Genomic DNA, 16,141 nt, shown 5'->3' with positions numbered 1-16,141 from the left:
GGAGAAACTGCTAATTTTAGAAAATAATGTTGAGACTAACCAGATAGAAGATTAGAGTTATATAAACTGATGCAAAATGTTACATTTATAGTTTATTCTGGTTTAAACTCTTTGAGAATAAACTTGTAACTGTTATCTCAGTGGAACCTCCAACATAATTAGATAATTAACTGTGTAATTTCAACAACGCAGTAATAATTAGACAGATGAATAATAATTCCATACCACAATTTAAACAGACATAAAGCAATAAAGCCAGTAATCTCAGTGGGCCGTACTGTTTCATTCATATTCATACATTTGGAAATATTGAATTTAACAAGTGAGTTTTGAGCTTTTTCCTGGAACTGCCTCATTAATTAATTAATTAATTAATTAAATTAAATTATGTACTTACTGAATGTTTCAATGTTTATTTATTTCATATAGTTTTTTTTCATTTAATAAAAGAAGTAATATGAAATTTTGAACTTGACTATTGAGTACTTTTTTAAGTCTTTATATTTTGCTATTTTACTACTACTTATCCATAGCTATATACATGTAGATATATAGATACGTTTTACTTTACTTAACTACAGTGAAAACAAATTTATTTTTAAATATTAAAGAGCTTTCTAACAGGGGTAAAAGTGATAATTTTTAAAATAATTCCCCAGATAGTAGGAGGGAAGATTATAGTTATATAAACTGATGCAAAATCTTCAACTTTTAGTTGATTCCAGAGTAAAGTCTGGTTTAAACTCTTGTTTGAGAATAAACTCTGTTGCCTTCAATTCTGACCGTCTCCAGTTAAGTTCTTGAGTTTTTTTTCCAGACATCAGTAGTAAATCATTTTTTAAAGACTTGTTTGAGAATAAACTCTTAACTATTGTCTCGACGAACCTCTGACATAATTAGATAATTAACTGTCTAATTTGAACAGTACTATATATATCCAAGAGATTCTGTTTCTGATTATTTGCTCTGAAGTTAAACTGAAATACATCAAAACAAGGAGGTTTCAAAAAACAGACGGACTGTGATTTTTCACTTTATTGAGAATGTTTCACTCAAAGAATTTGACAAACTTGATTAAAATGAATGAAAGAAACAGAAAATAAGAAACAATAACATGTCTACAAGAAGCTAATGATTGAGAATAAATCTCTATTATTATACAGGTCGCAACTCAAAGTGGAAATAAACGAAAATATAAAAATAACACCAGACAAAATGTACACTTAGTAACTGCAGATATATACGTGTATATATGTATTTATATTTTTAGGATGACTGTATCTTCCTTTAACAGAACAACCAAAACACGTCATCATTGATATTTGTGAATACTGATCAGTGTGATGAATGAGATGAATTGATAAGATTTGATGGTGAGAACAAGCAGAAAACAGTCAGTCAGCATGTGTGCAGTTGGTGGACGGTCCCTTGTTTCTGATGATCATCAGCAGAACGATTCCACAGCAGAACACCAGACTCTTCACTATCAGCACTGTGTACAGCAGGCAGAGCAGCTTCACCCTGCACTGAGACTGGAAGGACCCTGACACACACACACACACACACACACACACACACACACACACAGTCACACAGTGTGTAAATGTCATCGGAACATCATCAGATTTTCACCAGTATAACTTGGACTTTTCCAGACGGGACAAGCAGCTTTACATGAAGACAGGGGTCGGCTACACTTTGAATGAAAGCTCAAAGGTCCTTATTGAAGACAACAAGTCAGGGCCCCAGCCAGCTTTTGAGCTATACGGAGCCAGGACAGAGACTTTAAATGTTGGCATTGAAAAGCAAAGTGAAAAAGGAAAGATTGTGATTGAAGGAGAGGCAGCAGGTGATCTTACAGTCAGCTTGCTGCAGAGCTGGCAGGTCTGCTGGCTCTCTCTCTGGAGGACAGGAGGCTGCTGGAGCTGGAACCTCTGAAACAGAAAAGGAGTGAAATGTTTGGAGTTGCAGTGAGAAATGTCAGTCCTCTGCTGCTCTGCTCTCTTTGACAGCGTCTCCACATGAAGCTGAATCACTGCTGAACACAGTCAGCGAGCCTTCATTACCTTGTTCTGTTGGGGCCTCCACTATAAATACGTAGCAGTGGTATTTATACGTGCTGCTCTCTTGCTGACGGAGCAGCAAGATGGCGGCGGTGCATCCCGACTCTCTGAGCTCCAGCTGCTCTCCCTCAGCAGGGGGCAGCTCCTCCAGAGGACCGTTCTCCTTTCGTCTTTTCCAGGAGATGCGGACCAGAGGAGGAAACATGGCTGAGACCAGACACAGCAGGGAGCTCTTCCCCTCCAGGTGGGCTCTGGGTGCTGCTGGGGACACGCTCACCACGGGCTTCACTACCTGCTCACCTGAAGTTTGACAGCAGCAACAAGCAGCACAGACACACATTGACACAGTCAACAGCAGCTTACAGCACTGCACTGCATTCAGTGTGATCCTGGAAACTACATGGACTCTGATCACTAAACTACTCATCAATACAGCACAAAGTTCACTACATATACTGTATTCACCTTCATATGAAACACACTCAGCATCTAATGTCAGCATGGGTTATATGGGGACACAAGATCACATCTTTCATTTCACATTATTTATCATTCATTTTTCTTACCTATAGAAATTCATTTCATATAATGATGACGTGTACCTTCATACAATGGAAATGTATTTTTATATATCACACATTTTAAATAAAGCACATATTTACCTTCATGTCAAATATTATTTTCATGTTAGGGAACACAATATATTGAATGTTGACGCTCCAGTCCAGTGTCTAGTTATTGAGAGGCGAGGCTCCCAGTTACTGCTTTTTGTTAGTGTCCTTGAAGGAGCCACAGGATGGCGGCTTTGCTTTAACTCTGTGTTCATTCACTCACATTGACATTACTGATGTTACTGACTGACACACTCCACATTTGGACTGATTTCTTTACTTTATCACAATAAATCTCCTTTAATTTATCATCATTCTTTGTGTCCATTCCCGTTTTTGTCATGGCCCAGGAGTCGGGTTATGACTAAATGGGGCTCGTCCGGGATATTAACCACATATTTACCACAATAAACCTTTTACAATTTCTATAGGAACAAATCAAGACATTAATCATTTTATGACTTTTTTCATTGCAATTTTAACTTCCTGCAAAAATGTTTGATTCTGTCGATTGTGAATAAAAATGTCCACTTAATAAAATAAATAAAGTAAATATGATATTATATCATAATAATATAATATATTATAATATCATAATAATATAATTTAATATAAAGTTTGCATGTGTAAAACATAATTAAAAATACATTTTTATCAAATTCCAAAATCACTTTGTCTGTATACATATTTGAACATTAAATATGAATATATTTCAGAAAGGATCTGAAAATGATCTCATTCTGTTTTTTTTCAACTTAGAAAATGTCCACATTTTTCAGTGTCAGGTTTAAAATACATTTTAATATATTATAATAACATAATATAAAATAATGTAATATAGCATAATGTAATATAAAACAATATAATATAATATAATATAATAAAGAGACGGTCTTCATCCTTTAGGATGGAGTCAAGTATTATATTATTGTGAAAGTTTAAAACAGTTTTTCTTCATCATTTTCTACACATATGATTATAACTTACATATTCTATAAAATGCAATTGTCATTTTAATGATCTCAATAATTTTGTATTTTTAAACAATGAATTCTTACCATTTCTATCTGTTATATATCTTATTATATTTGACACAAAAATTTTCTTGCAATTTTAACTACTTGCGCCAAAGTTTGATTCTGTCAAATGTGAATGAAAATTGCCACATAATACAATATAATCTAAAATTAAATAAAATATATAATATGACGTAATATATTTTGATATAATATAATATTTCATATGTTATAATATAATATAATGTAATATGATGCAATATATTATAAGAAAATAGAAAACAATGACATTTAATAGAATAAAATATAACATCAGCAGGTTGGGGCAGATTACTCTGAAATTGATTCAGCTGCTGAACAGAAACTTCACGGCAGTTTTTGTCATTATAGTAACTTGATCCACTGGATTACAGAAAAATGTAATGAGATTACTTTTTAATTGCACTTTATACTATAAAATTTAAACATTGATATCCAAATTAAATTAAATGTTTGAATCATCCAAATTGAATAAAAACACTATTGAACATGAAAAAAGGACCCTGAGTTAAAAAAATAAAATAAAAATGAAATGACCATATAAATAACATATGACAGAATTAAACATGAGCTCATGAAATATAATACAGCAACTACATTTGTGTTAAAATTATTTACAAGTTTCCCGCTGTATACTTTACTCTATATGCTAAATAAACACATCAAAAAATTAATTAATAATAATAATACATAAAAAGAAACATAATATTGATCTATACTTTACTAAAGGTTTTATAGGTTATTATATATAATTTATGATTATTTTGTGTTCTGACACAAACAGAAAAGTGTGTTTCTTTAGATATCGTCCTGTATCACAGATAGAAATGACTCATTAGTCTCTATACGTTCTATTTAATCGACACATCATATTCAGTATGATAAATATATCTTTAGGACATGTTTATCATCATATAAAACACAATTGTAGTGATAGTTATAGTGAGTTGTTAAAAATAATACAAGAGGTGCTGCTGAATTACTGAGAGGATCAAATACTGTATATTTGTAACATTTCCAAAATCAATCTTTTTCTTTATGAATCAGTTTCATCTCCTGCAGAAACAAAGAATAACTTTAGTTGTGCCGTGAGATTTAAACATCTTTTCAGGAATTATGAAGCTTTTTTTATGTAACAATAGCTGCATGGCTGCAATAATTCTCTACTAATGATGAAAAAGGTCACAAGCAGCAGAAACTCATTAGAAAACATTTTCAATGAAACAACTGAAGGAAAAAGAAAGTTTATTCTTACCTACAAACAGTTTAGTTCCAGAGCCAAACATGTAGTACGATCCGCCTGGCACAGTGAGAAAGACTGGTACAAAAACCTGTCTGCTGCTGAATGTGTCAGCTGAGGTGAACCAGTCCACATTATGAAGCAGTATCATATTTCAGCTCCATCATGTGTTTCTCTAATGTTCATATTAACATGACTGTCTCTTCTTTTATGTCCTTTTTAGACACATTAGCAGAGTGTCTCCGTGGATCGTTGGTTCAGACGTTCATGTTCCTCAGAGGATGAACCCTACTGACTTTGGTCAGTTTTTATCAAACACCATCATCAGCTCACATCTTTAAATTGTCCATTACTTTGATTTATGACGTGTGTGCATCCAATGACAGGACGCTGGGCCACACAGCCAGTGTGTGTTGCACTGTAGTCTTGTTTTGATTTGAAGGAGAAAGAGTTGTGATCCTCCTACTTTTTAAATCAGGTCAACACATGAGACCAGAGTTACCAACTTATCACCGCAATAAAACACTTTGGACTTCTACGACGCCGTCACTACACCCATAGAGGCTCCCGTCCCATCTCTCTGGACCGACTACAGCTGCTGCACTTCCTCATTCTGTCACCACAACAACTCACCACGTCATCAGGAGAACCACCACGTGAATGCCTTCAACCTTCACCCAGTACCCACTTCCTCCATGCAAACTTCAAAACAAAAGCCTCTGAAAAAAGTCCTGTTCAACACAAGATCCCTCAACAATAAAAGCCTCATCTTAAATGAACTCATCAGTAACAAACAACTAGACTTCCTCTGTCTGACTGAAACCTGGCAAAAACCCATGGAATATTTCACACTAAACCAAACCTTCCCTGCTGGATATTCATACATGGACATCCCTCGCTCTAAGGGCCGAGGAGGAGGAAAACACCACCAAGACCTCAACCCTCGGCCACTCTCCATCATTGCTGCACCATCTTTTGAACATCTGGCATTTAAACTCCCCGGTCCAAAACCTCATCATTGCTATTATCTGCCGTCCACCCAAACCCAACCCAACCTTTCTGTCAGATTTTTAGAATTCTTCACACAACTGTCTTCAGTCTCCCCATCTGTCCTCCTCCTAGGAGACTTTAACATCCACACTGACTCTCCTGACTGTAAAAGCACAACAGACTTTTTTTTGTTTAGATTAGATTAGATTGAACTTTATTGTCACTGAACAAAGTAACAGCTACTTGGACAACAAAATGCTAAATATAGGCCACCTACAGTAATGCCAATAAATTAGAATAGGAGTATGAGTTGTTACTGTTTTGCTCGCCACTATTCACTATATATCAATTTATTGTTGTTGTTTTCTCACCTGGTTCTTCCTGCGTGCTCTCCCTTTCCCTTTCTCCTTCTCTATCTTTCTCTCTTTCCCTTGGCAGAGACAATCATACACAAATATATTGTAGCAGACCATCTCCTACATAAGTAATTTGATACAACATACAGATAGCTGGTTTATATTATCTGTTACTTTAGCTTAACACTCTTCAGAAGAAAAAAAACAAGACAGAGATCATTATGGACTGTCCCTAGTCTCTCACCTGAATCTGTCTTTTTTCTTTTAAAGAACAGTCGTATGTCCATTGGTCACTGGCAGACCACACACACACACACACACACACACACACACACACACACAGAGAGACCGGACAGTAAAAGCTTGTTAAATTAAATAATATGTGCTCAAAAATTAAAAAAGTTAATACACCACATATTTTCTGAGTCATTAGTACAAATTTGTAATTTTAAGTTAACAGTATTCGACCGCTTTCATTTATTTTAGTCATTGTACTCAAACAGTTTGACAGTAAACTTGATGACGTCACGTCACGTGAGCGCGTCCTTCTTCTCCAAGCCTGTCGGAAAGTCCGCCATTACCGCTACTCGCGTCGTCAAGAAAAGCCGAGAACGAAGCAACTTTCTCAGCAGGAGTCGCTAACAGTGAACGCCGTGCTGACCGCCCTCACCGCCCTGACCTCCGTTATTTTCATATTCGCTTTGGGAGCACTAATTTGGTAAGTTAAGAGTTGTTTAAGCGCCATATTTTAACGGTGTGCATTCGGGCTGTCTGCAGTTATTTGTATCTGTCCGTTAAATGTGATTTGGCTAGCTTAACTTGTAAATGCCTCACTTAACTGCTAGCTAATTTACATGTAAAGAGGGATTAGAAAGTGGACTTGTGGGATTTTTATGTCAAAGTGGAAATTTTGTCTTGTGTAGAAAGTTGTCTGGTAAATTTCATAAAGTTGATTTTACCACACAATGTCGACTGGAACTGCATGTTTCATCGGCATGCATGTCCGGGCATGTCTCGGCTTAACGGTTACTGAATGTTAATGTTTTGTATGGAGGGTTTAACTTTAAAGTTAAGGTCACATCAGTTTCAATTTCACGTTTTACCGGACTATTTCTGTTTTTTTGTAACGCACGTAAACTGGCTTGTAATCAGTGTGGAAAAATAACCGCAGTCCAGCGGTCAAGTGTTCCCAGTCTTTGCATGGTTAAGGTCATTCCGACTGTCAAACAGAAATAAGATTTTATTGAAAACAAATAATAATAAATAAAAAATAGATACTATCTCTCTTCTTAACCAGAGAGTGTAGCAATACCCTTTTATGTCTTGGTTAAGAGATATAAGAACTATTTACATTTTTACATACATCATCCATTTGTTGCAATATCTATAGATTAGCAAGATCTTAAGTCTGAGTAAAGTGAAATATGTTCATAAACCTATTTTAATAAGTTTGGGATTAAGACATTTCACACTGTGTGAGGTTAATACATTAATCAATGTAATACTTCAAAGATATTGTACATAATGCTTTTGTTGAAAGTGTATTATCTTGCTTAAAATGTCATTCTTTTTTCTCTGAAGGCTGAAGCAACAGGCCGACATACAGAGTCTTCAACCTGGTATGTTATTGGCAAACATTAAGCTTTTTTCCATGTTTGTTTTGCATAGTTGCTGAAATGTAAATTAATGCACCACAATCAAATTCATCTAAAACCTGTTTCACAAGTGTTTTCAATTCATGAGAATATTGTTTTCAATTGATGAGAATATTGTTTTCAATTATTGAGAATATTGTTTAATTTTACCATGGCTTGGCCTACGGCGCAAAGAGGTCATAAATGATGACCTACCTGTTGGAGAGATCCTGCAACGCTGGCCTGCTCTTAAAATAGAGTCACAGGTAAACAATATTTTTTTAAGTAAATCTATCTAGGCACATGTATTCAATTTCATTCTTCAGACTGACTTTGTCAGTGATAAGCTGAAAATATCCATTCAGGTTTGCAGTGAATACCATTGAGTGTGATTTGGTAGTGTAGTGGTATGGATGTTTTCCCCCAAACTTGAAACAGTTCAAGGCCAATGTTTGGCAGTACTGGGCAGCATTCAGGAATGCTTTGTTGCTGTTTATATCTCCTTACAGGGCCACATATACATTACAATCTGACTTAAACATTCATGTACTTTGTACAGGTCTGTGCCGAGTTTCACAGGATTGCAAACATCAACCTGAAGAACCAGTTCTATGCTGAGTTGGACCGACATGCCCCCCGTCTTCAGAGCTTGTTCAGAAAGAGAGCTGCACGCACAGGGAAAGTAGCTGACACTCTGGGTCAGCTCTTTGATGCTTATGACCACCAGGTCAATTGCTTAAGATTGTTGGTGCTTAAAAGTTGTACTATGTCGGTGTATGTGTTTGTGTAGATATATAATAATTCATATCTGTTTAGTTACTGTTATTCTGTTTTGTTCTTACACGCAAGGAACAAGTTGATGTTCACATCAAACGGGCTGCTGTCCTTCGTGCCCTCCCAGCTTATCTTCATGAAGATGACTCTACATTTCTGAAGTTTTGGGATGTAAGTACAATTAAGCATTTGCTCTGCAACAATACAATACAATTACTGGTATTTATTTTTATTTTGTTACATTGTTTAAGTTGCTGCAATGCAGGAAGAAAAAAAAGAATGAAAAAATGAAATAAAAAAATACATATATTTGCTTATGTTTCAACCTATATCACTAGATATGGACCTTGTCTGTGAGAATTTTTTCAGCAAATGTTTCTTCTCTTCTGCTGACCAGATTGCATTCAGGTTCTTGTTGCAGGCAATAAGTAATTCCATAAGTAGTATAGATAATGTAAGGTATACAATGGATGCAAATCATAAAAAAAGGCATATACAACATATAGCATCTTTAATATTGTGCGAAGTGCTGAGTAAATTCCAACTATATTTAATTCATTTCAAGTGCTGAGCATGATTTATTCCTTTGGATGCCTTTGAAATGCAGCTCTTTAGCTTAAAAAATAAAAATAAATGTGTAAGTCTGAATTTTTCATTCCATTTAAAAATATTTAAAAGTCTCTATTTATTACTATTTTTTTCATTTTTTTCTTGCAACAATGACAATGGAAAATATTTAGTCAATTGAAGATCAAATTTTTTGTTTATAACATGGTAAAATGAACAAATTTCAGGCTGGGAGACAAAACATTCTGTTCTACATTTTACATAAATAATTTTATATAAATCTGTTCCACGTTTTATATTGACTGTGACCTGCGACTGACCTGAGAAACCATTTGCATTTATGTATTGTGATTATTGTTTTGGATGGTTCTATCTGACTGTTTTCTGTCTTCATTACTGATGAATTGCCTGCAAACAGCTTTGGGAGATAGCTCAGGTTATCTCACATAACAGTTCTCTGTTGTTGTCTTCAGATGGCCAAGTCTGATGAACCAATCACTGAAGATCTACCAGTAGGGATCCTGTTGATCAGTGCAGATTCAACAGATGCAACATTCTTCTGCCCAGAGAAGACTGCAATTGTACTTGAGGGTAACATAGTTATGGAATTTTCCAAAATGGCTGAGGCATTTGTCACACTTTTTGCACTTTTTTATGCCTTGCATCTAAGTTACCCAAACGGCATGTCAAACACGTTTGACTTCATCCAGAAAGTACTTATGGGCCTGGATGATGGGAAGTTGAGGCCTCGGGTGCTGACCCTTAAAAATGACTTGCTGATTGTGGAGGGATCCTAATATGTAAACAAAGTTCACAACATTGCTCAGGCCCGGTTTTAGTTGTGTTATTGAATGTACTATGTACATTTAGGTTGTAACATTTGTACACAAAGTTTTATGGAAATGTCTAAAAGTGTCTGAATAATGTGTAATGTGCAACATGATCTCACAGAAATCCGTGAAATAGCCACGGATTTCGCTTAACTCAAAATCCGTGGAATAGCCACGGATTCGCTCAAATTTCCGTGAAACTGACACGGATTTCGCTACAATGCAAGTTAATGACATAGTCATATCCCGTGGCTATTCCAACATACAAAGTGATTATGTACATTCACTGAGTGAATATTTAGAAAATAAAACATATATTTCTCGCTACAAATGTGATCAAAATCCATTTTTATGCAGAAACTAAGTCAAAATATTGATTTTTCACTAAAAATGATAGAACTGTCCGCCATGTTTTTTGTTCTGACCGCTGGGACCTTCAAAGTCACGTGACTTGGAACAAACCAATGGCCACGGGATATGACTGTCATTAACTTGCATTGTAGCGAAATCCGTGTCAGTTTCACGGAAATTTGAGCGATTCCGTGGCTATTCCACGGATTTTGAGTTAAGCGAAATCCGTGACTATTTCACGGATTTCTGTGAGACCAGGTTGGTAATGTGTGACAGAGGATTTCATTCATATTGTCACAAAGTGATTGTTTTTTGGGTTTTTTTAAAGGCAGTTTTTTAAGTTTTGGAAGATGTAATGGATACATTTTGGATGCCAAAGTTGGATAACGTTTATGGAAGTGTTTAAAGTATTGAAGTAATTAGGGTTCAGCAAAATATTAAGAGTTGAGCATGGAAAATAAAAAGGTTTTTTTTCCATATAAAACACATAAAAAAACAGGTCATAGGACAAACATTGTTTTGAGGTTCTGGACTGTGTTTTAAATAATGCTTGCATTTTTAATGTTACCGTTTGGCAGCTGTTTTTGATAAGTCCTTATGTAACAAAGTGATTAGGAGTCCTCAAGTCTTCTTGCAAGGCCCTTGTACTATTTTTGGAATGTATTCCTCCATTTGCGACACTGTTTAATTGTGGTTACTCAATAAATTTGGTCTGGCATTTCAAATGTTATATATTTTTTTCTATTCAAAACATATGTATTTGGGGCTTTTTAGTTAAAGCTACTTAAAACATTTTTTGAAACTGATTACATAAAATGTTTCAAGGTAAACTAACTTGCAGTTTTGCTTTTAAATTAAGTAATGTTTTTAATTTATAGTTAAATAGTTAAAGCTACTTAATTTAAAATGTCAATATAACACACAAAGTTGAGTAAGTGAAACTAGAAAATTTCGATGTAATCAGTTTCACCAATTTTTTGGAGATATATGAACTTGTCGGGTTTTACAGTGTAGGAGTTATCTTTCACACATCTCATACCTTTGTGTTATAAATAGCCTATATATATAGACCTACTGTGTGTGTGTGTGTGTGTGTAGTATATACTACTACGTCTGCATGAATGTAATGTGATTATTATTGTTGCAAAGTCTGGTTCAGGTTAAATCCTCTGCAAAACATGAATAAATACAGCAAAGAAAAACATTTAACTATTTTTTATTGTCTACTTTGACAGTAAGACACAACTGAAAAATATCAAATATGAACTAGGAATAAATAACAATTCATTTAAAAAGCCACAGTGAGTGTTTTCACACATACTGGTATTATACAGTGATTATGTCGTTTGTTTTCACTCTGGTCCAAATGCCCTGACAGGGAGTCATGTTTCCATGACGACGGACCAGAAAAAGACGCGTGTGACGTCAAATTATGTCTCTAAAGTAACGATAAACTTTAACAACAGAGACACAAGTACGCACTTCACAGGTACACAGTTAATTTGTGGCACTGCTCCTTTTGTTTAATAAACGGACCGCTCCAGTTTGACTGTAGCTGCGCTAATGGCGCTAACGAAGCTAACCGGGCTAACTAACTGGAAAACGGTGCCTGGACTCCAGTACTCTCCGATATGGTCTCTGAATCTGAACAACTCCAGGTAAAAGGAAAGAAGTATGAGACAGAGCTGGAGCAACTTACTTAGTTGATTCCCAACACGACAACTAAAGGATTCTCACTCTGCGTGTGTCGCTGGATGCCGGTCGGCCAGCGGAGCGGTGCAGAGGGAGCGGCTGAGAGGAGGATGATACCATTTGCTAAGCGGGGGTGTTTTCATTTTCATCCTTAACATTTAAACCACAAACTACAGAGTTTGTTTTGGACGTCATTTAAGTTTGTCAAAGACGAACAAAAATTTTAGAATAACAACATTTCTTACTCCAAGTTTTAGGGGTGCTGAGCCCATGATTATTATTATTATTATTATTATTATTATTATTATTATTATCCTCCTACTTTTTAAATCAGGTCAACACATGAGACCAGAGTTACTGTTCACACAAACAAACAGTGAACAACTCAAACTACACTTTAGGACAAATATTGTAAACACTCAAATATTTCTGTTGACCTGAAGGTCAAAAATATGAAGCCAGAATGAACCTTATTGCTTGAAAAGGTTTGTTGCCAAGTGAAATCTAAAAGTGATCTCAGTGTTTGGATGTATGTATATAGGCTTTGACATTAATATCATTAGTCTTTGTTTTCAAACCTTCAAATATCTTGTATATTAATATTCTGTCACATACGCTCATGAGACATTTCTCTGTTGATTAGCAGTTAAAATGAGATCTTAAAACTTGTATAAATATGAGGATTCATCCTCTGGGGACCATCAACATCCACTGTAGATGTGATATAAATCAGGCCAACAGTTCTCTTGTTCTGGATCAAAGTTTTGTTTGGATGTAAAGACGGAGCCAAAGGTCGCACTGCTCACAGAGAAAAACCTTCATTCAATCCAAATACATTTACCAAATCTCTGTTGAGGGGGAACTGTCACAAATCCTACAATTCACTTGTATCATTTACTGAAGTGAAATGATCTGCTCAAATCTGTTCCAACATGTGATGGAAGAAAGCTTTTATTGTGAAGGAGCCACAGGAAGCAGGTCAGCATTGTGAGGAGGAACGGACTTTATTCCTGCAGCAGGTCAAAGCAGAGGATTTTAATCTTTATCAAAATGCTGAAGCTTGTTTTTGTTTCATCATGTTTTTAATGACAAACTGCTTTTCAAACAAGACTTCTTGATGTTTTTGACTCAGTTTATTTGTAATATTCATTTGACTCTTTTCTCTTTCACTTCTTTTATCTTTGTGTCTCTGTGTTGCTAGTTTGTCCTCACTGTGTGGAACAACAATAAACCTGCTGGAATATCTGATAAAAATATGAATAAATATCATATCAAATAAATCCTGACAGCAGTAAAGAAAATAAATCCCTCAGTTCAGTGTGTTTGTGACTCTGGCTGAGATGGAGGTGAAATATGTGAACCTGGGCTGTGGTTTACTGCTCTCTTCCTGTCACAGACACTGTTTGACATCTGTTCATCTGGAGGTTTTTGTACAGGCTGCAGGGATATTTTATCACTGTGGGGAGCACGCTTCTGACAGAAGCAGTAGTAGGTGGCTGAATGATTTAGTTTAACGCTCTGGATCTGCAACTCACAGCCGTTCTGTTTATTCACAGCTGAGAAATCATCTTCCTGAGGATGATTGAAATCTCTATCTATTTCACCATCATTCCTGTTAATATCGAGAATCACTGTGAATGTTTCTGTGTCTCTCTTCTGGTACCACCATACATAAGGCCTCCTGCTATCACACTGTTCAGTGCCTCGACAGCTGAAGGAGACTCTTTCACCAACTCTCCTGGTCCATGTTAAATCCTCCTGAAGCAGCTGTGTTGCCATGGCAGCCAGCGCTGTGTGGAGACAGACAGGTAGATGAAGGTGAGTGTGACAGTGTTTGTTAAAGGTGGAGTTTGTTGGCTCCTGATTGGCTGGAAACACTCACCTGAGCACAGACAGCACAGAGCAGCAGCTGGGAGGAAAAGCATTTTGTGCAGCGGTGTTTCCTCTGGTGAACCTGGGGAGAAGTGGCGCTCTGATGCAGCTGAGGCCAAACAAGGAGGAGCTGCGAGATCAGACGAGGGCCACGTGGTTTCTAACAGGTCCTCAGACCTCCCATCAGCCCCTGTGGTGGAGAGATAAGGCTGCTTCAAAGCACCTCACTTTCCTGTGTCTTCACACTAATATTAAACAGAGTCTTCAGCTGTTTTAAAGTCTCTGCATTAGCTGCCTGTTTGCTTCACAATTGATTTTAAAGTCCTTTTGATTGTTTATAAAGCTCTTCATGTTTTATGTCCTATTTATTTCTCAGAGTTGCTTTTAGCGTATGAACCCTGTAGAACCCTCAGGTCTTCTGCTCGTGGCCTTTTAATGATCCCAATAATAAATAATCAATAATCCAGTTTCATCTATTTATATATTTATTCATTTATTTATTCATTTATTTATTGTCTTTTATTCTTTTAGTCTGGCTTTTAATAGAGCTCAATTTATTTGTTTGCAGTCTAATTTTTTACAGTATTTCATTTTTTCATTAAATTGAATTATTTTATATTTTTAATTTTTTTCCATTCAGTTTTTAATTAGTTTTTCGATGGTAATGATATTATTAATAATAATATTAATAATGATAATAATAATAATGATAATAATTATTATAATTTGTATTATTTTCATTTTTATTGTTGTTTATAAACATTATTTATAATTTTTTAAATGCTATTTTCTATTTTTATTTTCATCATTAACATCCATTTGTCGATCAAAATATCAATCTTTTATATTATATTCATCTATTTATTATATTCTATTGTTTGAGCTCATCTATGTAATTTGATCAATAAAATGAAAATAAGTCAAATAGCAGCTTATTTTATGATGAAATACTTTGTGAAATTTTTTTGCCAGTTTTCTCTTTAAAAACAAGCCAAATATAAAAGAAATGAATTACATTTAATCAGGTTTTATAATGATAATGATACTTATTGTTATTATAATTATTTTTATTTTCATTATTACTGTTGTTATTTTGTATAATTACTATTACTATTTTTTGTAATTATTATTATCAATTAATTTATTCATTTTCATTATTAGTATCCATTTTGTTATTCACCTATTTTATCTATTTACTATTTATTATATTCTATTGTTTGATCTCATCTATATAATTTGATCAATTAAATGAAAATAAGTCAAACAGCAGCTTATTTTATGATGAAATACTTTGTGAACATTCTTTGTCAGTTTCCCTTTAAATGGAATAACACTGTGAGACAAATGTCAGTCTGTTCCTTTAAGACGTTGAGGGAACAGTCATGATACATTTCATATTATTTCCACAGATTGTTCTTCTATTACGTAGGGTATAATTCTGAACAGTTGGATCATTTTCAACGTGAAAACATATTGCATCACATGTGTGACATCACATGTCTCTTTACGGTGTTAGAAAGGAGTCACAGCCATAAATAAGCTCTAACAACATGGCTGTGTGATACAAACTGAACTTTATCACAGACAGAGAGCGCCACCCTGTGGTTAGTCACAGGAAGTGCAGGTACCCACATGATGATGATGATGATGATGATCACACACACACACACACACACACACACACACACACACACACACACACTCAGTTTTGAATGTAACTGAAATGTGTAAACTGGACAAAAAAGGTTTTTGAGTTCATTACATTATTATTATTACAACATATTCCAGATTTATTATATGATTTTTCCATTTTTCCATTGTGTGATGATTTATTTGGTATTTTATAATAGAGATAATAGAGAAGACTTTCCATAATACTGCTGATTTATAACAATAAATGTCCTCTGTGATCTATAATCTTTTTATAAAGTTTCATCATCTCTGAGATGTTTTTAGGCTTCATTAAGGGTTATAATAGTTGACTGACTGTTCCTTATCTCTATTATAAAACACCAAATAAATCATCACACAAGTCGATTGTGACAAATATAAATAAAGCAACAATTTGTGAAATAATTAAAGAAATGTATTAAATTCATTGCAGAC

The 16,141-nt window shown here is 34.9% G+C and overlaps 1 protein-coding gene across 1 annotated transcript; it reads right to left on the bottom strand.

Moving 5' to 3' along the window:
* Positions 1-1,394: 1,394 nt before the first annotated feature.
* Positions 1,395-14,449, bottom strand: LOC131980754 (immunoglobulin lambda-1 light chain-like). Its single transcript, XM_059345055.1, has 7 exons — positions 14,046-14,449; positions 13,633-13,953; positions 4,985-5,029; positions 4,085-4,092; positions 2,067-2,358; positions 1,860-1,934; positions 1,395-1,543 (listed from the first exon to the last, which is right to left on the bottom strand). Exons 1-7 carry the CDS (start codon positions 14,086-14,088, stop codon positions 1,395-1,397), a joined length of 933 nt encoding a protein of 310 aa, XP_059201038.1. The 5' UTR covers positions 14,089-14,449.
* Positions 14,450-16,141: the final 1,692 nt, after the last annotated feature.

Source organism: Centropristis striata, chromosome 11 (assembly GCF_030273125.1).
Source record: "Centropristis striata isolate RG_2023a ecotype Rhode Island chromosome 11, C.striata_1.0, whole genome shotgun sequence".
NCBI lineage: Eukaryota > Metazoa > Chordata > Actinopteri > Perciformes > Serranidae > Centropristis > Centropristis striata.
Note: the sequence above shows the minus strand (reverse complement) of the source record. Positions and strands in the feature narration are given on the sequence as shown.

Coding starts and splice junctions, on each gene's coding strand:
- LOC131980754 (XM_059345055.1), bottom strand. CDS start 14,088: ATGCTTTTCCTCCCAGCTGCTGCTCTGTGCTGTCTGTGCTCAG. Junction 1,935..2,066: donor GGAGGCCCCAACAGAACAAG/GTAATGAAGGCT, acceptor TTTCTGTTTCAG/AGGTTCCAGCTCCAGCAGCC. Junction 1,544..1,859: donor AGCTCTGCAGCAAGCTGACT/GTAAGATCACCT, acceptor TGTGTGTGTCAG/GGTCCTTCCAGTCTCAGTGC.